The sequence below is a fragment of the Bufo gargarizans genome, chromosome 3 (assembly GCF_014858855.1).
Source record: "Bufo gargarizans isolate SCDJY-AF-19 chromosome 3, ASM1485885v1, whole genome shotgun sequence".
NCBI lineage: Eukaryota > Metazoa > Chordata > Amphibia > Anura > Bufonidae > Bufo > Bufo gargarizans.
In genome coordinates this window covers 235,657,232-235,681,963 of record NC_058082.1, presented here as the reverse complement: position 1 = coordinate 235,681,963, position 24,732 = coordinate 235,657,232, and the positions used below count along the sequence as shown (strand labels likewise).

The 24,732-nt window shown below is 43.5% G+C and overlaps 1 protein-coding gene across 1 annotated transcript in view; it reads left to right on the top strand.

Annotated features, from left to right (window-relative positions):
- The window catches only part of FARP1 (FERM, ARH/RhoGEF and pleckstrin domain protein 1), a 198,663-nt gene that overhangs the window by 11,054 nt on the left and 162,877 nt on the right, over window positions 1–24,732 (top strand). The window contains 1 exon segment of the mRNA XM_044284632.1: window positions 17,574–17,774. Within this exon segment, the coding sequence (XP_044140567.1) occupies window positions 17,607–17,774 (168 nt within the window). The 5' untranslated portion in view covers window positions 17,574–17,606.

The window sequence follows — 24,732 nt, the reverse complement described above, 5'->3', positions numbered from 1 at the left end:
CCATCGATAGCATTTTTGTCCCGCTGCTAAATTGAGATGGGCTTCTGAAGTGGCATGTTACTTCTTATTGTTAGTGGATTTTATATTGAAGTCAGTGGGGAAACAGGAAAAACTGCTAGCGGTTTTAGAAGCGTTTTTAGATGCGTTTCAGCCACCAAAAAAGCTTCTGAATTATATCCCAACCAAGTGCTGGATAGGAAAGCACTGGCAAAACCTCTTCTAAATTCTCTTCCAAATCCTCAACCAAATACTCTTCTAAAACGCTTCCAATACTCATAACTGACCTGTTTTCCGCTAGTAATCTGCACCTGATTTTTCTGCCACTGATTTTTCTGTGTGAACTTAACCTAAAAGGACTAAAGGACTTTAAAGTGGTTACTTAGCTTTTTGACATTTTTAACAGACCTCTGCATTATGTTGTATCGGTTAAGAAAAAAATCACACTCTCCTGCTTCCCACCGCCATTCCATCTCCCCTGTTCTTTTCAGCAATCTTCTAGCCGGACCTGTAAACTTCTGGACCGGCCTAAGCAGTCATCACTTCTTTTTTTTTTTTCCTTCAGAGGGGTCGGTTGAATATCCCAGAAGTGCGACAGCACCTTTAGGGCTCATGCACACGCACGTATTTTCTTTCCGTGTCCGTTCCTTTTATTATTTTTTTGCGGACCGTATGTGGAACTATTCATTTCAATGGGTCCGACAACAAAATCGGAAGATACTCCGTGTGCATTCCGTTTCGGTATGTCTGTATTTCCGTTCCGCAAAAAAATAGAACCTGTCCTATTATTGTCCGCATTACAGACAAGGATAGGACTGTTCTGTTAGGGGCCAACTGTTCTGTTGCGGACCCCATGAGCCCTAAGGGCTGTATCAGACAAGTGTGTCCGGTGTGGAAATCAGGCTCTGTGTGAGCATGATTGTCCGTTCTGGACATTGTTCTTTTCTCACGAGCACACGGCATTAGGCCACATGTACACGACCATATATATTTTGCGGTCTGCAAAAATACGGATGATGCCCGCATGCTTTCCGTATTTTGCAGAACGGAACAGCTGTCCTCTAATAGAACAGTACTAGCCTTGTCTATAATGCGGACAATAACGCTACATTCACACGACCGTATGTGTTTTCCGTATGGCATCTGTTTTTTTTTTTTTTGCGTGGATCCATTCTAACAATGCCTATCCATGTCAGCAAAACAGACAAGAATAGGACATGTTCTATCTCTTTTGCAGGGCTACGAAACGGACATAAGGATGCAAATAGCACACTGTGTGCTGTCCGCATTTTTGCGGACCCATTGAAATTAATGAGCCCTTATACTGATTTTTATAATGCTGTGTGTCTCTGCGCATTCTGTAATTACTACTAAATTATGCAGACAGCATTATATCAGTATAAGGCCTCTTTCACACTTGCGTTGTCCGGATCCGGCGTGTACTCCACTTGCCGGAATTGCACGCCGGATCCGGAAAAACGCAAGTGTACAGAAAGCATTTGAAGACGGATCCGTCTTCAAAATGCGTTCAGTGTTACTATGGCACTCAGGACGCTATTAAAGTCCTGTTGCCATAGTAGGAGCGGGGGAGCGGTATACTTACAGTCCGCGCGGCTCCCGGGGCGCTCCAGAGTGACGTCAGAGCGCCCCATGCGCATAGATTACGTGCCATGCGATCACGTGATCCATGCGCTTGGGGCGCCCTGACGTCACTCTGGAGCGCCCCGGGAGCCGCACGGACGGTAAGTATGCTCGCTCCCCGCTACACTTTACCATGGCTGCCAGGACTTTAGCGTCCCGGCAGCCATGGTAACCACTCTAAAAAAGCTAAACGTCGGATCCGGCAATGCGCCGAAACGACGTTTAGCTTAAGGCCGGATCAATGCCTTTCAATGGGCATTAATTCCGGATCCGGCCTTGCGGCAAGTCTTCAGGATTTTTGGCTGGAGCAAAAAGAGCAGCATGCTGCGGTATTTTCTCCGGCCAAAAAACGTTCCGTTCCGGAACTGAAGACATCCTGATGCATCCTGAACGGATTTCACTCCATTCAGAATGCATTAGGATAAAACTGATCAGGATTCTTCTGGCATAGAGCCCCGACGACGGAACTCTATGCCGGAAGACAATAACGCAGGTGTGAAAGAGCCCTAAGGCCCCTTTCACACGGGCGAGTATTCCGCGCGGGTGCGATGCGTGAGTTGAACGCATTGCACCCGCACTGAATCCTGACCCATTCATTTCTATGGGGCTGTTCACATGAGCGGTGATTTTCACGCATCACTTATGCGTTGCGTGAAAATCGCAGCATGCTCTATATTGTCCGATTTTTCACGTAACGCAGGCCCTATAGAAATGAATGGGGTTGCGTGAAAATCGCAAGCATCCGCAAGCAAGTGCGGATGCGGTGCGATTTTCACGCATGGGTTCTAGGTGACAGTCTATTCACTGTATTATTTTCCCTTATAACATAGTTATAAGGGAAAATAATAGCATTCTGAATACAGAATGCTTAGTATAATAGTGCTGGAAGGGTTAAAAAAAAATAAAAAAGTTAACTCCCCTTATCCTCTTGATCGCAGTAGTTCCCGGTCGGTCTCTTCTTTAGCTGTGGGCTAAAGGACCTGTGGTGATGTCAGATCACATGTTCCATCACCATGGTGATGGACCATGTGATTGGAGCATGTGATCTGACATCACCACAGGTCATTTAGCCCACAGCTAAAGAAGAGACCGACCGGGAACTATGCGATCAAGAGGATAAGGGGAGTTAACTTTTTTATTTTTTTTTAACCCTTCCAGCACTATTATACTAAGCATTCTGTATTCAGAATGCTATTATTTTCTCTTATAACCATGTTATAAGGGAAAATAATACAATCTTCAGAACATCGATCCCAAGCCCGAACTTCTGTGAAGAAGTTCGCGTTTGGGTACCAAACATGCGCGATTTTTTTCTCACGCGAGTGCAAAACGCATGACAATGTTTTGCACTCGCGCGGAAAAATCGCGCATTTTCCCGCAACGCACCGCCTCTTATCCGGGCAAAAAACATGACGGCCGTGTGAAAGAGGCCTAAGGGCTTGTTCACACGAGTGTGCCCGTGCTGTGGACCGCAAATTGCGTGTTGGGATCCAGGTTATTGCAAGTTATATGTACTATGATGTGACAGACCTGTGGATATCTATCCTGTGTGATTTAATGCTGCTTGTGTATATGGATTTCTATGTTTTATACAAGTGTATGTCCAATAAAATTTTTGTCATTCTATATTACATGCTGTTCTGAGTCTAGTTTTGGGGTAATGTTTTGTGGATTCGCAAAACATGGACATCGGCGATGTGCATACTGCATTTTGCGGACCGCACATGGCCGGCAGTTAATAGAAAATGCCTATTCTTGTCCGCAATTGCGGACAAGAATAGGACATGTTCTATTTTTTTCGGGAACGGACTTGTGGACCCGGAAGCGTGGGGCCGCAATTCCGGATCCGGGCAGCACATCAGTGCTGCCCCATAGAAATGAATGGGTCCGCAATTCCGTTCCGCAAAGTGCTGAATGAAATTGTGGACGTGTGAATGGACCCTCACACAGAGCCTGATTTCCACACGGGACACGCTCGTCTGAAACAGCCCTTAAAGTTGTGTATTTAAGACTAGCAGACAAAACTCTTTATTACAATAAAAATGAAAACTCTTTTATTCCATTTAAATGCTTTAAAAGACTAGTTACAGAGAAAGCTAATAAATTATATTGTGTACGTACTGTATATACATTACTACTAGTCACCAAGGGAATTTTCTTTTCTTTCTATCCTTCTTAGGCTACATGCACACGACCGTATGTGTTTTGCGGTCCGCATGGCATCTGTTTTTTTTTTGGCGGATCCATTGTAATAATGCCTATCCTTGTCCGCAAACTAGAAAAAAATAGGACATGCACTATTTTTTATTTTTTTTGCAGGGCAACGGAACGGACATACTGATGCGGACAGCACACGGTGTGCTGTCCGCATATTTTTCGGACTCATTGAAATGAATGGGTCTGCATCCTATCTGCAAAAAAAACCCCAGAATGGACATGGAAACAAAATATGTTCGTGTGCATGAGGCCTTAAAGTTTTACTTTATTTCACTCTTGGGTCTATCTGGCAATAAAATGTTTAAATTGGACACAATTGTAGCCAAATTGTCGTCCTCCCTATTAGTTCCAAATGCAAATTATCCTTTGAAAAGCTAAGCCTTTAAACAGGCAACGCCCTAAAACAAATTGCTGGAGCAACAGCTCAGTATTGTGACTTTCATCAGGCTGGACTTACTTGTCATGTTTTTCATGTATCTGCAGATCTATTTTATCTTACAGTGGTGCAATCTGATAATCCTTGTGTATTATATCCGGTGATTGACAGCCTCCATTGAATGACTATGATAGCCACTGATAGGACCGCCCACATGACTCTTGAGTGAATGAAAGTGCAGGAGTTTAAATGAATAAAATACAAGTTTTACTGAATCCTTTTCCCATAAAGCTATATATCAATCTGCTCAGCTCCTCCTGCTCTATAACATGGTGCTTGCAGCTAGGCCTGCACATACAACGCTACAGGTTACGAGTGTAATGCATGACGTGAACGCATAGCAGCCGCACTGATCCATTAATTTCAATAGGTCTGAGTACATGAGCGTTTTTTTGTTGTTTTTTCAATCATCACTTCTGCGTTGCGTGAAAAACGCAGCATGTTCTATATTCTGAGTTTTTTGGCCAGCCCTGGTCCCATAGAAGTGAATGGGGCTTCAGTGAAAAACGTATTGCATCCGCAAGGAGGTGCGGATGCAGTGCGTTTTTCACAGATGGTTGCTAGGAGATGTTGTTTGTAAACCTTCAGTTTTTTATCACGTGTGTGTGTGTGTGAAAAACGCATTGCTCCCATGCGGAAAAAAATGAACACAATCGCAGACAAAGCTGACTGAGCTTGCTTGCAAAATGGTGTGAGTTTGACTGAAGTCACCCTGAACGCATCCGGACCTAATCTGTCACGCTCGTGTGAAAGGAGCCTAACTATTCTGTTTTGTGATTGGGCAGAAGTGGAGGGGGGTAGGGGTGCTTTAACTGCCGATATGTCCTGGTAGCAGCTAGCGATCCCTCATCCTAAGGCCTCATGGATTGTGGACCCATTCATTTGAATAGGGTCCGCACTGCAAAAAAGTAGTGCATGAACTACTTTTTTGCGGTGCAGAGGCACGGACAGAAACTTCTGTGGTGCTTCCATGGGGTTCTGTGGCTCCGTTCCGCATCGACCTTCCGGATTGAAGACCGATTCAAGTGAATGGGTCCGCATCTGTGATGCGGGGTGCATAAGGCTGCTGCCCGTTTATTGCGCACTCGCTGTTTGCGGGCCACAATATGGCCACGGCCGGGAAACAGCCGTGTGCGTAAGCCTGACCCTGTGGCGGTAATGGCTTCATGTAAATGCAGCGCTTCCTTCCCTATAATCTGCTCCTGCTCAGCGAATGTAAATGTGCCTTAGGGTCCATTCACACGTCCGCAACTGTCTTGTAGTCCGCAAACTGCGGATCTGCAAAACACAGACACCGGCCATGTGCGTTCCGCATTTTGTGGACCGCACATGGGTGACACTATGATAGAAATGCCTATTCTTGTCTGTGGCTGCGGACAAGAATAGGACATGGTCTATTTTCCCATTGTATGTGATGGGAAAACCCCTTTTAAAGGGAACCTGTCACCGGGATTCTGTGTATAGAGCTGAGGACATGGGTTGCTAGATGGGTGCTAGCACATCCGCAATACCCAGTCCCCATAGCTCTGTGTGCTTTTATTGTGTCAAAAAAACGATTTGATACATATGCAAATTAACCTGAGATGAGTCCTGTCCCTGACTCATCTCAGGGACAGGACTCCTCTCAGGTTAATTTGCATATGCATCAAGTTGTTATTTTTACACAATAAAAGCACACAGAGCTATGGGGACTGGATATTGTGGATGTGCTAGCAGCCATCTAGCAACCCATGTCCTCAGATCTATAACCCAAATCCTGGTGACAGGTTCCCTTTAAGTTTCCACCATCTACAGGCTTAGTAAATCTGGGCCATTGTGTTTGTATTACATTATGCCTCCATTTGGTTACTCATTGGTAGAAGTGACGTGTGACAGGAATCTACCTGTGGGAATTTGGTTTCCATTTTACTGGGACACCTGGCAGCTGGCTGTCGGTTTCATCACACTTCTTGTAGGTGGACGTGGAATTTGTTACATGCTCTAATTAACAAAGTTCATTGGGGATCATTTATCGAAGACCAGCTTTTTACAATGGCCTATGATAGCCCTTGCTATGTCGGAGGAAGCACCTAATTTATGAAAAAGCAGTCCATGCCCCTGACTGGAGTAGTTTCCACCCCTCTTTTACTCCTTTTCAGTGTCACTCCTAAGTGGCGAGGTCAGAGTAAAAACGCCCATGTGACATTTTGTTGCACAGGCATTAAAAAAAGGGTTGGGTTTGCACAGGGAGGAGACTCGCCACTTTGGTGAGCAGGGCTTTATGTAACCTACTTGCTGAGTTGTCTTCTGTGGACTTTATTTTGCCAGGTGGGAAACAGCCAGTGGAAATGTTGGTCTGACCAGCTGCTGCCAAATAATTTAATATTTTCTTCCCACTTTGACGTTTCTCTCTTGGTTCTGGAGCTTTGCTGACGAGTGTTGTCATGGCAACTTGGCTTTTCTTCCAGCAGCGCACCCGCTGTCAGTAATATAATGGTCTGATCAGCTCCACTACCTGATAGTTCATGACTTGTTTTTCTTCCCTTGAATACTAATACTGCCCATTCCTTTTATTTTCTACCAAGACGTTCGTAGCTGTCTTGCTGGGTAAACTTTCCCACAACAAAGTTTTACATTGGCCCTATTCTTAACCCTTTGTTGATCCAAGACTTTGGGTTGTCTCTGTACTAGTTACTCTTTGTATCTTGACCTTAGTTAAGCAAGTGAAATCGGAGGCATTGTCTTCCTCACAAAGATTAGTTAATGATTGCATATGGAGAAATGACCTGCCTGCAAGCAGGACATGGGTTTACAGATCTACATAGGGACCACTACCCCGGTCTGACTTTGTGAAGGTGCTACCACACGGTCAGGTTTTTTATGGCAAAACCAGAAGTCTTATCTGTCTTTAAAGTGGTTATGCAGCCAGTACATATTGATGGCCTATCTTCAGGATAGGTCATCCATAGCTGATCGGTGGGTTTCTGACTCCCGGCACCCCCGTCGATCAACTTCTTGAAGTAGACGCGGCACTCATGCAAGCACTATTTTCTCTTCAAGATTACACTGCGCAATGTCTCTCTTGCAGCGGCAGCGCAGTGTAATTAGAATTGTCTCCTCCTACTCTTTAAACTGCTGATAAGTGGGCTTGCCTGGAGTCGAACTCTCTCTGAGCGAATATTGATGACCTATCCTGACAAAGGGTCATCAATATGTACTGGCTGCACAGTCCCTGTGCTGATTTCTATTTTTTTTTATTTTTATGATCCACACCTGATTTTGGCTTAAAGGGGTTCTGCACTTTCATTTAACTGATAATCTATCCTCTGGATAGATCATCAGCTTCTGTTCGGCAGGGGTCCGACACCTGGTACCCCCACCGATCAGCTGTTTTAGCAGGCAGCGCCGCGGCCTTCTCACTGTTTACCGCCGGCCCAGTGACGTCACGACTAGTATCAACTGGCCTGGGCGCGGCAAAGCTCCATTCAAGTGATACTAGTCGTGACGTCACTGGGCTGGCGGTAAACAGTGAGAAGGCCGCGGCGCTGCCTGCTAAAACAGCTGATCGGCGGGGGTGTCGGACCCCCGCCGATCATAAGCTGATGATCTATCCTCTGGATAAATCATCAGTTAAATGAAAGTGCAGAACCCCTTTTAAACTGCATAATAAAAACCTGAATGTGTCGCAGCACCTTCAGGATACAGCTACACAGAGTTTTGAGGTAGGATTTTCAGCCAAAGCCTGAAGTGTATCCACCAGGAAAGACCAGTATAAATCGTTCCTTTTATATTTCTGATTCCTTTTGAATTCACTTCTGGCTGTGGCAGAAAATCCTGCAGGCAGATCTGCCTCGTCCCAAAAACTCTGTGTGGCCGTACCCTTTAGGCTCCTTTCACACGAGCGAGTTTTCCGCGCGGGTGCAATGTGTGAAGTGAACACAGCGCAGACGCACTGAATCCAGACCCATTTATTTCAGTGGGGCTGTGTACATGAGCGTTGGTTTTCACGCATCACTTGTGCATTGTGTGAAAATCTCAGCATTTTCTATATTCTGCGTTTCTTGCGCTACGCTGGCCCCATAGAAGTGAATGGGGAAGCATGAAAGCAAGCAAGTGTGGATTGCTAAGAGATGTTGTTTGTAAACTTTACGTTTTTTATCACACGCGTAAAAAACGCATCACCTGCGTCATAAAAAAACAGAACAACTGAACGCAATTGCAGGCAAAACTGAATGAGCTGCATCCCTGGAACTGCACGATTAATTTCACTAATTAATAGAACATTTACAGTGCAGAATGAGATTTGTCATTATGTAAATGCTTAAAGATGACCTGTCACCTCTCCTGACATACTTCGTGTAATCCCGCGCACACTGAAAGGTCTTCTGAATGCAAAGTTTGAGATTTATTAAATAGAACTTCTCCTGACATATCTGGTAGCAACTACTTACATCCCCTATGTAATAACAATTCTGCAGCATCTGTTCGTTGACTGTATGATGTACCATTTCTCTATTATTCCTGAATGAATTAACTAGAAAATTGCAGTGAAGGTCCAGATGGGTGTTACTAGTTGGGGTGTGTTCTGAGATTATCCAATCATTGCTGCCAGTGTCAGACTGTGCAGAGACACAGCCCAACTGGGAACACCCTGCTGAACCTCCATCTTCCCAGTGTCATCCAACAGGTCTGTTGACTGATATTTACCGGTAATCTTTGTTCCTTAAATAACGTCTTTTTCACATCTGAACAGAAATTATTTGAAGATGTTCTTTGTTTTCGCTAGCCGTTGCTTCATTTGACAAGGCGTCTTACCGATTTTCTTGTGGTGTATTGTTTTTGGTTGTTGAGTAGTCCTGATTTGTAATATGTTGGATCCATATGTGACTCTGAATATCTGATATTACAGAATCATTTCTGAGGCGTCAGGCTTTTACTTAATTTTTTTCCATAAAGAAAGCAGTTCGGTCCCTGGAACAATAAACTCACATTTGTGGTTGCTACAATTTTGATTCTTTGGAAGCCGCAAATGAATATATTAAATGCGCATTACATGGGAACAATTCCGAGAATAAAGGCATGAATGCATCATCACTAAGCATTGCAGCTAATTACTTAGAGTGCAATTACGGTAATTATTTTCACAGAATGTTATTGGTGTGTGAGTATTTGCAGGGAACAGGGCCTGTTATGGTGATTGCTGGCTGTATTCGCTTTGTCTGCTTACAAATGTGGTGTAGGTGGCTTTTTCGGAGGCTCTAAACTGCAATTTGAGACCCCTTGTGATTTTTTATTTTTTTTATTTTTTTTGTTACGCTTTCTGAAATTACTTTTTAAAGTAATTTTAGGATGATTATCAGCAGGGCCTCATCTCATTAAAAACAAATTTATCCTCCTTTGAAAAGCCTCCACTAATCAGAAGAAGCATGCCAGTAAACCACTTCAGCTTGAGTTTTTGTAGGTGCTCAGCAAAAAAAAAAAAAAAAGTAAATCACTAACAGAGAAGAAAAATAACACAACATATGTAGGTAACACATTTCTTGGCTATTTGGCTCTTGGGAATTGTCAAACCCTTTTTTTATAATTGTGATTTGTATAAGACGGCTTTGATTCTATAACAGACATCAAAAGTGAGGGTGAAGTGGTGACACCACTCCTTGCAAGGTTTGAGCTCAGAGAATGTAACGCCTGATTAAAGGGGCTGTCCATTTTCAGGAAGAAATTGGACAGCCTCTGGTACCAGCCTGCGTCAAAGAAAACAACAACTGGTGAGAACTTTCCTGACAGATCTGCCCCACTCCTCCAGTTCTATATACCCAGCAGCAGTGGTGACGTCACATTGACAGTACGTGGCCTCTGCAGCCAGTATAACATGAACCTTTTATTTTTGGTCACTTTGTTGCTCCCTATTTACTCATGCTCGGTGCAACAGGAGTGGGTTTGTGTTCAGCAGCAGCCTATGTGGGTAGCAGACTACAGCCCCCATCTTGCATTGCCTCTATTCCAGCCTGTTCTCCTCACCTTGCATTTCTCTAGCTGCTGAAGAGCAAGTCTTCCCATTTTATGTTCCCCCCTCCCCACAGCCTCCTGTAACAATGAGTTGTAACCTAGGCAGCGGCTATACACATCACTATTTGGGCACATTGAAATTCAGCAGTTTGATCTGTCATTCGGCAAGACAGTCAGTCTCCCCCTTATGCATTAGATGGTTGGGCAGTCCCTTTGAAATCAACTGGTTTGGCCAACATTAAACGTGTGGTCCAGGCTATAGATATTCATGACCTGTCCTAGTCATCAGTATCCGTTTGGTGGGGATCTGATATCGGTCACAGCGATGGAAGCAGAAGGCTCTGTACACTGCCGTTTCTGTATGTAATCTCCCATTCACACGGTCTCCTGCTCTGTATATTTTCTATTGTCAAGACTGCAGTGGAGGTGCCGTTATCGACTCCCACCCATCTGATATTGATGACTTATCCTGAGGATAGTGTAATATGTATTGTTCATTGGAAGTAGTTTTAAGAGCTCCTGCAATTCATAAAGGCCCTACACTCCTACTGCCTACTATGCTATGTTTTATGTTGCACAGACTTATCAAATGTATGGCAGACTATATTTAGGTATAATATATGCAGATTTCTGCTTTGTGTATTCTGTTTCTTGGCTCGGTTATTGTGATCTTTTTTACTATGAGCATGCCGTTAGCTAAACGAGTGCATGTGTTCCCTGGGGGCTCCTGGCTGAGGTCCAGGACGAGAACATTCAAGTGATTGTCTGTCTTATTGAAATTTCCATACCTCAGAAAGAAGGGAGTCATCGTTCTTCTGCAAAGGTGTATTGATAGCCAGACAGAAGCGTTATTTCTCTAATTTTGCATGTCCAAATAGAGGGACTGTGACATTAGTTACATTGATACAAAAACTATGAAGTAAGGGGGCACACCACATTCAATGGAGGAGTGCAACCTACGGCATCAACACATGACCAAGCGAAAAATAAGAAACCGAAATGTCGCACACTTAGGTCTCTCACACGGCCGTTGCGGGAAAATGTGCGGGTGCGTTGCAGGAACACCCACGATTTTTCCGCGCGAGTGCAAAACATTGTAATGCGTTTTGCACTCGCGTGAGAAAAATCGCGTGTGTTTGGTACCCAAACCCGAACTTCTTCACAGAAGTTCGGGCTTGGGATTGATGTTCTAAAGATTGTATTATTTTCCCTTATAACATGGTTATAAGGGAAAATAGTAGCATTCTGAATACAGAATGCATAGTAAAATTGCGCTGGAAGGGTTAAAAAAAATAATAATAATAATTTAACTCTCCTTAATCCACTTGCTCGCGTAGCCGGCATCTCCTTCTGGCTCCTTTGCTGAACAGGACCTGGGGTGAGCATTAAATACATGAACAGGACCTGTGATGACGTCACTCCGGTCATCACATGATCTATCACATGATCTTTTACCATGGTGATGGATCATGTGATGACTGTGACGTCACCAAAGGTCCTTGTTACTGCACAAAGCTCAGAAGGAGATGCCGGGCTGCGCGAGCAAGTGGACTAAGGTGAGTTGCATAATTTTTATTTTATTTTTAACCCTTCCAGCGCAATTTTACTATGCATTCTGTATTCAGAATAGGGCTGCAGCTAACGATTATTTGAATAATCGATTAGTTGCCGATTAATTTCTACGATTAATCGGGAAAAACGACAAAATTACAAAACAGAGAGGTTTATATGATCTTACTTGAAAAATTATGTTCAAAGGCCATATTAAAACAAATTGTGGACGACACTATTATGGGGGATCTGTGGACGACACTATTATGGGGGATCTGTGGACGACACTATTATGGGGGATCTGTGGACGACACTATTATGGGGGATCTGTGGACGACACTATTATGGGGGATCTGTGGACGACACTATTATGGGGGATCTGTGGACGACGCTATTATGGGGCATCTGTGGACGACGCTATTATGGGGGATCTGTGGACGACACTATTATGGGGGATCTGTGGACGACACTATTATGGGGGATCTGTGGACGACACTATTATGGGGGATCTGTGGACGACACTATTATGGGGGATCTGTGGACGGCGTAGTTATGGAGAGGGGGATCTGTGGACGGCGTAGTTATGGAGAGGGGGATATGTGCACTGTTATGGGCATAACAGTGCACAGATCCCTTTCCTCATAACAGTGCACAGATCCCCCTTCCCATAGCAGTGCCATACACAGACCCCCCTCCCCATAGCAGTGCCATAGACAGATCCTCCCCCCTCCCCCTAGCAGTGCTATACACAGACCCCCCTTCCCATAGCAGTGCCATAGACAGATCCCCCCCTCCCCCTTCCCCCTAACAGCCCCGGCCCCGATGCTTGCATCTTTATTTTACCTTTTTACAATGACGCTCCCGCTCCTGTAACAGCCAGGCAGAGCGGACGGCGGCGTAACGTCACTCAATCACGTGACGCGCCTGCTCCGCCCACTTCATGAATGAAGGAGGCGGAGCAGGCGTGTCACGTGAGTGAGTGACGTTACGCCGCCGTCCGCTCTGCCTGGCTGTTACAGGAGCGGGAGCGTCATTGTAAAAAGGTAAAATAAAGATGCAGCGCCCGCCCGCCCGAATAGCAACGAATCGGCGATTATTCGATAACTGGATTCGTCGACAACGAATCCAGTTATCGAATATAATCGATTACATCGATTAATCGTTGCAGCCCTAATTCAGAATGTTATTATTTCCCCTTATAACCATGTTATAAGGGAAAATAATAATGATCGGGTCTCCATCCCGATCGTCTCCTAGCAACCGTGCGTGAAAATCGCACCGCATCCGCGCTTGCTTGCGGATGCTTGCAATTTTCACGCAACCCCATTCACTTCTATGGGGCCTGCGTTGCGTGGATTATCGCACCGCAACGCACAAAGAGGAGCATGCTGCGATTTTCACGCAACGCATAAGTGATGCGTGAAAATCACCGCTCATGTGAACAGCCCCATAGAAATGAATGGGTCGGTATTCAGTGCGGGTGCATTGCGTTCAACTCGCGCATCGCATCCGCGCGGAATACTCGCCCGTGTGAAAGGGGCCTTAGTGTATTGCAGGCTTACCCTGATTTCACACCTGAGCGTTTCTCAAACGCGCGTTTTTATGCGCATTTTTCGCAATAGTAAACACACGTTTGACGCGCGTTTGTGTGATTGACTGCAGTGTCCTATGGCCACAAACGCGCGTCAAAACGCCCCAAAGAAGCTCAAGAACTTGATTATGCGTCGGGCGTTTTACAGCGCGATCGTACGCGCTGTAAAACGCCCAGGTGAGAACCATTCCCATAGGGAAGCATTGGTTTTCATGTGTTGAGCGTTTTACAGCGCGTTTGAACACGCTGTAAAACGCTCAGGTGTGAACTTAGGGTTAACCTGCTAAGAACCTCTGTTTTGGCCGACAGTCTGTGTGTATGGGGATCTCCCGACTCTCCTCCCTCAGATGATGCCGGGGGAGTGAAGGATCAGGTGACGTAAATATTTTAGGCTACTTTCACACTAGCATTAAAACCAACTGGCAGGTTGCTCCGACAGAGGAACAGCCTGCCAAAGTTCACTGTATCTGGCATAGCCGGATACCGCCGCTCACCGCCAGAGCTCATTGACTATAATAGGATCCAGCAGGGATCCAGCCTGTGTCCAGCATGAGTGCCGGCATTAGGCCAGAGAAAAAACTAGTTCAAGCACCGTTTTTTGTCCAGCAGAATCCATGGGGTAATGTCAGAAACAGGCCAGGTCCTCACCAGATCCTTTTATAGTCAATGGGGCCTGAAGGTGCCCCAGCCATTCCCAGCTATGGCAGAGACGGTGAACCTCTGCTGGAACAACCTGCTGGATAGTTTTACGCTGGGTTCACACCTGAGCGTTTTACAGCGCGTTCCTACGCGCTGTAAAACGCACAACAGGCAAGAACCAATGATTCCCTATGGGAAGGGTTCACACCTGGGCGTTTTACAGCGCGTACGATCGCGCTGTAAAACGCCCGACGCTCAAACAAGTACAGGAGCTTTTTTTGGCGCGTTTGACGCGCGTTTGGGCCATAGACTCTTTGGACAACACTGCTGTCAATCACCCAAACGCGCGTTCACTATTAAAAAAAACGCGCAACAAAACCGCCATAGAAACGCGCGTTTGAGAAACGCCTAGGTGTGAACCCAGCGTAAACGCTAGTGTGAAACTAGCCTTAGGCCTTGTCCACATTTCTGTTTTTCACTGACGTGTTCAGTTTGCATTTACTGCAGACAGCAGGCATACCTATTGATTTGAATGTGTCTGTCATCGGTATTGTCTTTACTGACTGTGTGTCAGTAAAAAATAAATCAAAGAGACATATACTACTTTGGTCAAAAAAGGAACAAACGCAGTGCAAAAAAAACAGCCATGCTGGGGAAAAAAAAGCGTTCTCCTTAAATTTCATAATTTATTCTGGACTCTAAAGTTGAGAAAAAGTCGCAAGAATTGTATGAAACCAGCATTTAAAACCAGAGAACATGGAGCCAGTAGTGTTTAAAAAAAAAAAAAAAAAAAAAACATATTGTAAAAACTAAAAGATGCTATAGGACTACTCCTGACACTTTGGGGTGAAAACTCTAAGATAGCCAGATACATTTTGGGTTCATTTATCATTAGGAGGACTACTGAGAGGGTTCTTCTAAAGATGTGTTAGGCTCCATTCAGACGTCTGTAGAATGTGTCCACACCCGTTCCACAATTATCCGGAACGGGTGCGGACCTATTCATTCTCTATAGGGCAGGAATGGATCCGGAGCGTGTCCCTGAACTTCCAGTCCATGGCTCCGGAAAAAAATAGAACATGTCCTACCTATTCTTGTCCACAATAGCAGACAAGAATAAGAAGTTCTATGGGGGTGCCGGCCAGGTGTATTGCGGATCCGCAATACACTACGGACGTGTGACTGGACCTTAATGTGCAGTCCCCTTCTGAAGAGTCTTTTCTTGCAATTTGGAAAATGCATTAGTTCTCTAAGAGTAGATAGGGAGGAATACCTCTGAATCCAGTGCCTGATTTGTCTTCAGAATGGTTGGCTCATGTTGACTGTTCACATGCAGCAGTTTTACTACAATTTGAATGAATATGAGTAATCCTAGCAATGATTACTGAAACTCATTGTCCAAGTAGTTGGTTGTCCTCCAGCTCTGTCTATAGAGCTGCATTTCTAGTACAATCAAATTTCAGGAAAAATTCCCTAGTGTATACGTAGTTGTTAAGCTATAACGGTGCATCTCATGTCCATACCGGTTTATGCAATGGGGGATCGGAAATCGGTCATTTGTAGAGACTGTAATGTGCATATAGGCCTTTGACAACTGTGCCACATGCACTACCTACTTGAACTCATACATATGCTTGCAGAGATCGGTTTACATAAGGTAATCTAGCCATCTGGGAATTATAAAGCCTGTTTGCTGATGTGATAGAACTAGTTAGTGTATGTAAGCATGTATTAGAAAATTATTTACAAGGTTGTCATTCTGCATTGCCAGTATGTAATCACATCTGGAGTACACATGTGCCCCCTGTCTTCCCATATTCTACCCACGCTCTTTCTTTGTCTCCAGATTCAAATACCCATAAAGGGGTTCTCCGGGAATCAAGAAAATGAAAATACTCAAATATAACTTTATTATAATTATATCCCCAAATACCATTTATTAGTTATAATTAGGGATGAGCGAATCGACTTCGGATGAAACATCCAAAGTCAATTCGCATATAACTTTGTTTCAATACTGTACGGGGAGAACGCTCCGTACAGTATTAGAATGCATTGGCTCCGATGAGCCGAAGTTATTACTTTGCGAAGTCTCGCAAGATTTTGCGTAATAACTTCAGAAATTGATTTATTTATACTGTAAAAAAACCATTTCCTGAACTCTGGTTCAGTTCCAAGGTACCACACAAAACCTGTCCTAATCACACAGGAGGACAAGTTACTTTACAACACTGAGGTAAAGAGCTGCCTCATCCGCCTCTCTGCTCTACTTGTCATGGATTATGATCCCGAATACAGATGGTAAGAACTTCAGCTGAATCTTTGTAGGAATGGAGTTCAGGAAGAGACATCTGAAGTACAGAGAGGATGGACAGGACGGACTGTAGTAATGGAGACTACATACAAGTGCTACTGCTCATTACCCCCACCCTTCTCTCTGTACTTCATGTCTCCTCATGAACTCCATTCCTACAGAGATTCAGCTGAAGATCATATTAAACTGTATAGAGGATCATAATCCCTGACAAGTAAGAGAGGAAGATGGTGCAGCTCTTTAACTTGTCCTCCTGTGTGATTAGGACAGGTTTTGTGTGTACTAGTAGGATGGCGGCCATTTTAGTTTTCCTAAGGATTGCTCCCCAGACAAAACCGAGCCATTATAACTAATAAAGGTATTTGGTAATATCTTTATAATGAAGTAATAGTTAAGTATTTTCATTTTCTTAATTCCTGGAGAACCCCTTTAATTAAGTTCTGCAGACTTTCTGCTGGAAACTGACCTATTTTTCAGCCTGTCAAATCTTTTAAGAAACATCAGTCCCCCCCCCCCCAAGGGGAGAACATAGAAACTCCATGCAGATGTTGTCTTTGGCCAGATTCGAACCTAATCCCAGAGCTTCAAGGCACTAGTGCTAACCACTGAGCCACTGTGCTGCCTTGCCTATACACCACCTAATCTAGTTCTGGAGCTGACGGGTTCCCTTTAAGGGTGCGCACCCTTGTTGTGGTGGTGGCTACTGAAGCCATTTCCACACGTGGTGGCCTATTTGGCCTCATGATTTTGCTGGTAATTGTGGGTAAAACTGCAGTATTCTTGAAGTTGTGCAACCAGTTAACCAGCTCTTTGAATTCCCCACTGACTGAATGTGGGCATGGCTATGACCACAACATAGGAATGAACCCAAAAGGAGTTGTCTTATTTAGACCTCACGTTTTCTGATGATTGGACCTCCCATGAGCAGCTAATTAGATGTAATTAGCAGAAGAAGATGGCTCTCGGTGTTCCCCTGTAGAATAAGAGGGGGGGGAAAAATCACACTGCATAACATTGAAATCCATGGGCTGTCCACTGGTTTAATGGGTGTTCTGGGCGAGTGGCTCTGTTTGTAGGTGCTCTCTGACCTAACTATAGTAGCATTACCTCAAAATGTCTTATTACTGTATTTTACAGCTGCTGTAAACTCGGCTCTGTGTGTCAGGATCAGCACTAATCGCTCTTGTATTTCTCCACAGTGGCACACGTAAGAGGCAGTGGATTTACAAAGCATGGGGGAGACGGAGCAGCAGACAGCAGCCTCTCGGTTAGGTGCTCCCGAGAGTGCTGGCATCAGTACTTTAGAACATGGAACCAAGCCACCTCTGTCACCACATGGCAAGTCTTTTCCATTCAAAGTCCAAATGTTGGATGACACGCAGGAAACTATTGAAGCACCGGTAAGTGTTTGATCCAGATTCTAAGGTCTAACATAACAGTTTCCAGACCTAGGAACTGAACTTTGGTTTTCAACAGACATGTACAGAGACGTTGTGCCAGTCTGTCATATGGATTTACCATTGCAATAATGCAGTAATGGCTCACATCCATGTCATGTACTGTTAATGTCATGAAATGCTATTGATGTGCCGGGTGACTCCTGCCATCTGAACAGTTCCTTTAACACATTAAATGTATAGACAGTTGACTGACTATAATGAGTGCTGCATACGTGGTCCATGGCTGCCGGTTCAGAGGTATGGAGGCTTACTGCATACAAATTGCATCCAGTGGCATTAAGTAAATTGGCTGGTGCTACATGGCGTCTTTGGTTACGACAGACATCACACTGCCAAAGATCGCAGTTTATAGATGACTGCACCGCAGCTGATGAAAGTGAATGGAGTTGCCGCACTGAACCTGAAGTAAAAAAATCTGAACAGGTCCTCAATGGTATGGCAAAAATGTAGTGTGAAACTCTCTTACGGGCGATTATTGGGGACAGATACCTTAACGTTCATTGGGTGAAAGCATTGTTGATGCGGCACCCAAAATCGCCATGGGCAGCAGATTGTGCTGTGGAAACAGGGATCTCCTGCCCAGAAACATTAAATCTGTATGGGGATGAATGATCACATTAGCTAGGCCTGATACAGTGTATCGCTGTCACCTCTGTTCATGTAATAATCGGGAGTGAATGATTCATTCCCAATAATTGCCTGGTCTGTCAGCTCATGTTTAGAAGGCTTAACTCCCACAACTACTTTGAGTCCTTTGCCTGTGTTTAGCCTTGAGGGGAAGGGAGGAATAATGTGTCATTTTTATGCTCCTTTGACGATAGGTAAAAAGCTGAGGCATCAAAGGCATACTTTTTTTATATTTTTTTTTATCCTTTTTACGCGTCTTTTAGCTGACAAAATTATTGATTTTTCACCGTAATAGGGTAAGGCACCCAACACCATCCCGATGTTTTCTAAAAGTGCTGTACATGTACAGTTATAGTTGGCGTCATATAAAAAGGCGAAAACTACCATATACATATAATCATATCCAGTTTTAAAAGGGTTAAGGGGGTAAAAATGGGAAAGGTCTCAGAGTGGGATAGAAAGCCATAGTTGCTCTCATTGATCTTCTGATGCATGCCTAGCCTCCGCTGGTCTCTGCTCCTTGGTTCCATATCGGCATAGCCGAGGTAGATCTCTATATGTATGGCTGTTGGGTGTCCAGATCTACTTTTGGTACTGCAGTTTTATATCCGTTTTGGCTCAGCCAGGTACAAATACCTGGACATAGATGGAGTCAGTTCTGAACAATATAACCTAATTAGACAATGAAATGAAAGGCAAATTATCGTACAGCAGAAACTTTGGGTGAGTCGCCTATCGTGTAACACAGACGAAGCCAAATGATCTCATTGCGATGTGAAGAGCCAGGACAAACATGCACATTCAGGAAAATTCAACATTTCTATGTCACGGCTGACAACACAGCTGAATAAACACATGCCTACCCTTAGTCAATAAATAACTGTTGTGTTTAAGTGTCTGACAACTAGTCCCGCAGACTTTTCCTGAATCTTCCCTTTCTGAAAAAAATTATCTTTGCATTAGGCCTCATGCACACGACCGTTGTGTGCATCCGTGGCCGTTGTGCCGTTTTCTGTTTTTTTTCACTGACCCATTGACTGACCCGTTTTTCCTGGCCGTGAAAAAAATATGACCTGTCCTATTTTTTTCACGGCCAACGGTTCACGGACCCATTCAAGTCAATGGGTCCGTGAAAAATCACGGATGCACACAAGATTGGCATCCATGTCCGTGATCCGTGTCCGTTTTTTCCTATCATTTCAATGGCAAACTTGACTTAGATTTTTTTTTCATTTTTCATGTCCGTGGATCCTCCAAAAAACAAGGAAGACCCACAGAAGAAAAAACGGTCACGGACCTACGGACGCCGTTTTTGCAGACCTTAAAAAAAAAACGGTCGTGTGCATGAGGCCTTACTGTAATGTTGCCCATAATGCAAAGTGACATACATGTATGCCCTCCACAGGATCACTATAATTATGTGGGCACAGAAGATATTCCCATGGGATCACTACCGAGAGCCCATTGATTGATAGCCGGGGTCCCACTGCGTCAACTGGACAGTAGAGATAACATTGATCCCGTCATTTAGCATAGTTGCTGCGGTCAGCAGCAATCGCAGGATTTTGGCGGTGAGGGAGGGGGCGCATTCTATTGGTCCCTGTGGAATGCAATTGCCCCAAGTATTTGTACTTCTTATAGGATGTCAGCATTTTACTAACAGGCATAATGCACTGCAGTACAGAAATAGTGCTCTGTATTATATCCGCTATCAAATGCCATGAAAAGATAAAAGAAAAAAAATAGAAAACTTGCAAAAACGAATTGGTATTGCAGCGTCTGTAACGAACTCGTGCCAGAATGGCTCAATCTTGCATCAAATGCGCTAAAACCACAGCATATTGCAGAAAATATGTGGTAAGCATGGCAAAAAAATGTAATTTGACCAGGATGTGGATTGTCGCTTAGCATGCATGTGATCATCTGATCAGGTTTTCAGCCTCTGGAAGTTAAAAGTGATGGTTTCAACTCACTGGGGGAGATTTATCAAAACGAGTGCAAAGAAAAAAATCAGATACCACCTCAAATTTTTCAGAGCTCCTTTGGAAAATGAAAGGTGGAATCTAATTGGTTGCTATGGGCAACTAAGACAGTTTTGATATATATTCCCCAAATCTACAGTTCCTCAAAATCTGACAACTTACAATTTTCTGTAAATATAAATATTCTATCATGTACGTAGTAATCTATAAATTAAAATTCTAGAATAACATTTGCCGTTTTGTTTTATGTACTCTTTATATCAACTACATATGGTTTTAAAGGCCTCAGTGGGGGAAATTTATCAAGATGCTGTAAAGGAAATCTAGCTTAGTTGCCCATAGCAACCAATCCGATTCCACCTTTCATTTTCCAAAGGAGCTCTGAAAAATGAAAGGTGAAATCTGATTGGTTGCTATGGACAACTAAGACAGTGTTTTGATAATGGGGCAGATATATTAAGACTGGCGTTACAAACGGCAGTCTTAGTTTAAAGTGAGTCTGCTCAGACTGCACCTCTTAATACATTTGGTGCATTTCCAGGCAGTCCATGCGCCAGACTTTCAAATTTGAGCTATCATTCATGCCACTTTGTCGGGCCACGGGGGGCCATGCCCACTCCTGCTAAGTGCCAACCACTTAAAAAAAAAAAAAAAAGGCAAGAGACATGAAAAGTCGTAAATTATTGTGCAAATATGGCAGGTGCCCTAATTAGCAACCTTTTTGCACATAAACAAGTTTGATAAATGTCTCATGTGTTGCACAGATGTTAATTTTTTTATTTAATTTTTTTTTTTTTTTGCTTGGTTTTGTGGTTTTTTAGCCCTCCTGGTATTTTTAATGTTAAGAATGGTGAAATCTGCCGAGATTTTCTTTCTAAAAAATATCAAAACCCATATATACACCATTTTAATGTTGTTGGTATATATTTGATAACAAATTGGTCATTCCTCTGATGGCTTTTTTTTTATGAACTGAGCCTTATTCGGATTTACATATTGACATTTGGTCAGAAAGCTCTCTTTCCTATTCCAGCAATAGATAGTGATATACTTTCTACTTTGCTTGCAGAAGGTGTTATATTTTGCATGCCATACCTTCATGTCTTCAGGTGTCACCTGCTGGGTGGGAAACCACCAGTTCTACACTTGTGGAAAGTGGTAACCTTACCCGCGGACTGAGGGAGTAGATTGTTGTACTAAAGTCTTGATGGTCTGTCTTCATTCATTGTGACAGTTCTGTACACAGTCACGTTTATGTAGGGCCCTGACGCTGTCCTGCCTCATACTTTGTCATAACATTGGCTGAGGTGGTATGTCAGAGCCAGCCATATCCCAAAAGTGCGCTGTGGTAGTAAATGCAACCTAGCAGAAACTTTTTATAAGATATTCTTTAGTGCACAGTAACAATTTAAAAAAAAGTATACCGCACGGTATATTTAAAAAATGTATACATTTAATATGTTTTAGTGTGGTAAATTACTTTTATAAATATAATGACTATTGATTAAATCTTGTTTTTATGTGTAGCGTATTTTCATAGATTTTGGTCATTTGTTTCTCCAATTTTCCGAATTACCTTTTGGATAAAAAAAATAAAAATAAAATTCCGTAATCTTGCAGTTTTCACACTGACCTTGCAATAGACTAACAATTCCTGTTCTGTAGAAACCACTTCTCAGTCATATTCTCAAAGGGCACTCGTGCACTCAAGAAGAGGAGGCGGGTGCTCGTAGTTAAAGGGAATCTGTCACCAGTTTTCTGCTGCCCTCACGCTTAAATGAAATGTGTCCTCAGAAAATGACCTATTGTTTAACGGAGTTATCCAATACTATAAAAATGCTCCCCTGTATGCCGGGCACCTCGCAGTGAATATAATTGTGCCGCTCCTGGTCCCTGCACTGCCGCCGCTGCTTCTACCCGTGCGCGAATAAAAACATCTGTTGTCGGGGGGGGTTATGGGGGAGCAGCCAATGGCAGGCGGTGACTGGAAACAGCCTCCCTAGCATCGTGGGGGACAATAGGAAGGCTCGTGCCCCCCTGCCATTGGCTGCTCATCCACGCACGGGAAGAAGCAGCAGCAGTGCGGGACCAGGAGCGGCGCAGGGAGTGGGGTAAATATATTTACTGTGAGAGGCCCAGCATATGGGGGACATTTTTATAGTATTGGAGAACACCTTTAAATCATATTTTTATGTTTAACATATTTTTTCCAAATTTTTGATATTTTGAATTTTTCATGTCTATCTATATTTAAACAAAAACATAAAATCCTGCAGTTTTCGCACTGGCCACTAAGCCCAACATTAGGCGCCACTTCTTGGTTTGTACAGATCACTTTGCTGCATTTACCTGCTTATCTATGCACAGAGGTGTTATCATTACAGGCAGGATTAGAATGACAGATAAGACAGGATCCACCATTCACAATGATTATCAAAGCTTATCTATTCTTTCCTTGTACAATGACCTCTGCACCGGTGACAGAGCATGCCCAGAAAACTCTCCCTTAGAAGTCACTGAGATATAGTGTGTAAATGATGTTAAGAACAGCTCAGACGAGATGGCAGCCCCATAATCATGTTCAGGAAATAGAATAAAGAAATCTGCAATCGGAAAATAAAAATAAAAACGATTAGAAAAAAAGGATATGTGTGACTATTGGTTTTAACTGGCAGAAAAAAAAATTGCTGACAAATTTTCTTTAAATCCTAACCGCTGCAGCACATGTCAATGAGTCCTGATATTCATGAGCTCTTGGCTCTCCCCGCCCACCTGCTTCTGATTGACAGTTTTTTTTCAGATGTATCAGCAGCCAAACAACCTTTTTTTCAAACACTATTGCCATTGAGGAGAAGAGCACAGGGAATAGATCAAAGTACGATGTAACTAAAATCACTAAAAGAACACAATAAAAGGAGCATTTAATTTACTTTACTACTTGGACTTCCTATTACCATCACAGGTAGGATTACAATGAGGTGTAATATTCTCTACTATCAAAAAGTTGGAGGCAGAGGACGCAGGATATGACTTTGATAATAGGTGATGAACCCAGCTGACTCCCTCCCCCTCCCCGCACAATGACCTCTGTGCGGGACACAGAATATGCTGAAAATGTTCTTCTATAGAAGTCAATAGGGAGATCTAACAAGACTGGTGGAACAACTTGTGTGTTTAGCGGTGTACAAATAGAACAAACGGGGTCACTTATACTTCAATGGATGAAAGTTTCTGTGTGTACCATATGCACCTGTGCAGGAAAAACTTCATGGCTTGTGCAAGAAGATCCAAATGAAGAGGCGAGGCATGCCATGCAGGACATGGGTCTGAAACACGTTGGCAGTGCAGCTGCATCATTCTGCTTTAATAATGTCTAAATAAAGGATTGATATATTTTCAAGTGTGGAAACCTCTTCTTCATTTGTGTGTTTAAGGTCTTTTTTTTCTTCTTTTTTTTTCTGCAGGTTCTCTTGAGATTCAGTTATGTTCTGAAATTTTCCTTGTATAATTTGCTGGTATGATAAGAAACCATCCTGGCCCAGATGCAAAACAGGCCCATACCATGTTACTACCACCGTGTTACACAGATGGGATGAGGTTTTTATGCTGCAATGCAGTGTTTTCCTTTCTCCAAACATAATGGTTCTCATATAACCACTTCAACCACCGTGATGTACCGGAATAGCTATTGGAATGTGGGGAGGGAAAAACGAAACTGAAAAACCAAAACTGGGCCCAGTACTTAAGGGGTTTAACCAAAAAGGATCCGTCAACCATTGACTTACATTGTGTTTTTTATTTATTTATTTTTTAGGGATCTAGTTTGTTCTGTTTCGATGACCCAAAATGCTAAGCCAACAGATCTCTTTATATTATTCAGGTTCAGAATGCATGGGAACAAAACTGAACAGTTTTTTTCTGGGTTTTGAGATCCTCTACAGCAGGGGTGCACAACGTTTCCTGGTTGGGGGCCACATTGCCAGACTGAACCAATGATGAGGGCCGCAATTAAAATTTAAAGGTGTATTAACAACTGAAATATTTTACTTGTGGCATATTGAACACACATTATATACCATTAATGTCTAGTTACACTTCCAGGACTCCCATCTAATGGGAGAAATACATGAAAAATACATGTGAGCAGCCACAAGACATAGGCATACATGTCTGTTACCAGATGGTTGGGGGCCGCATGTGGCCCCCGGGCCGCAGGTTGTGCACCCCTGCTCTACAGCATCTCAATACTGGAAAACAACGCAAGTGTGAAACAGGCCTTAGTTTGTCAG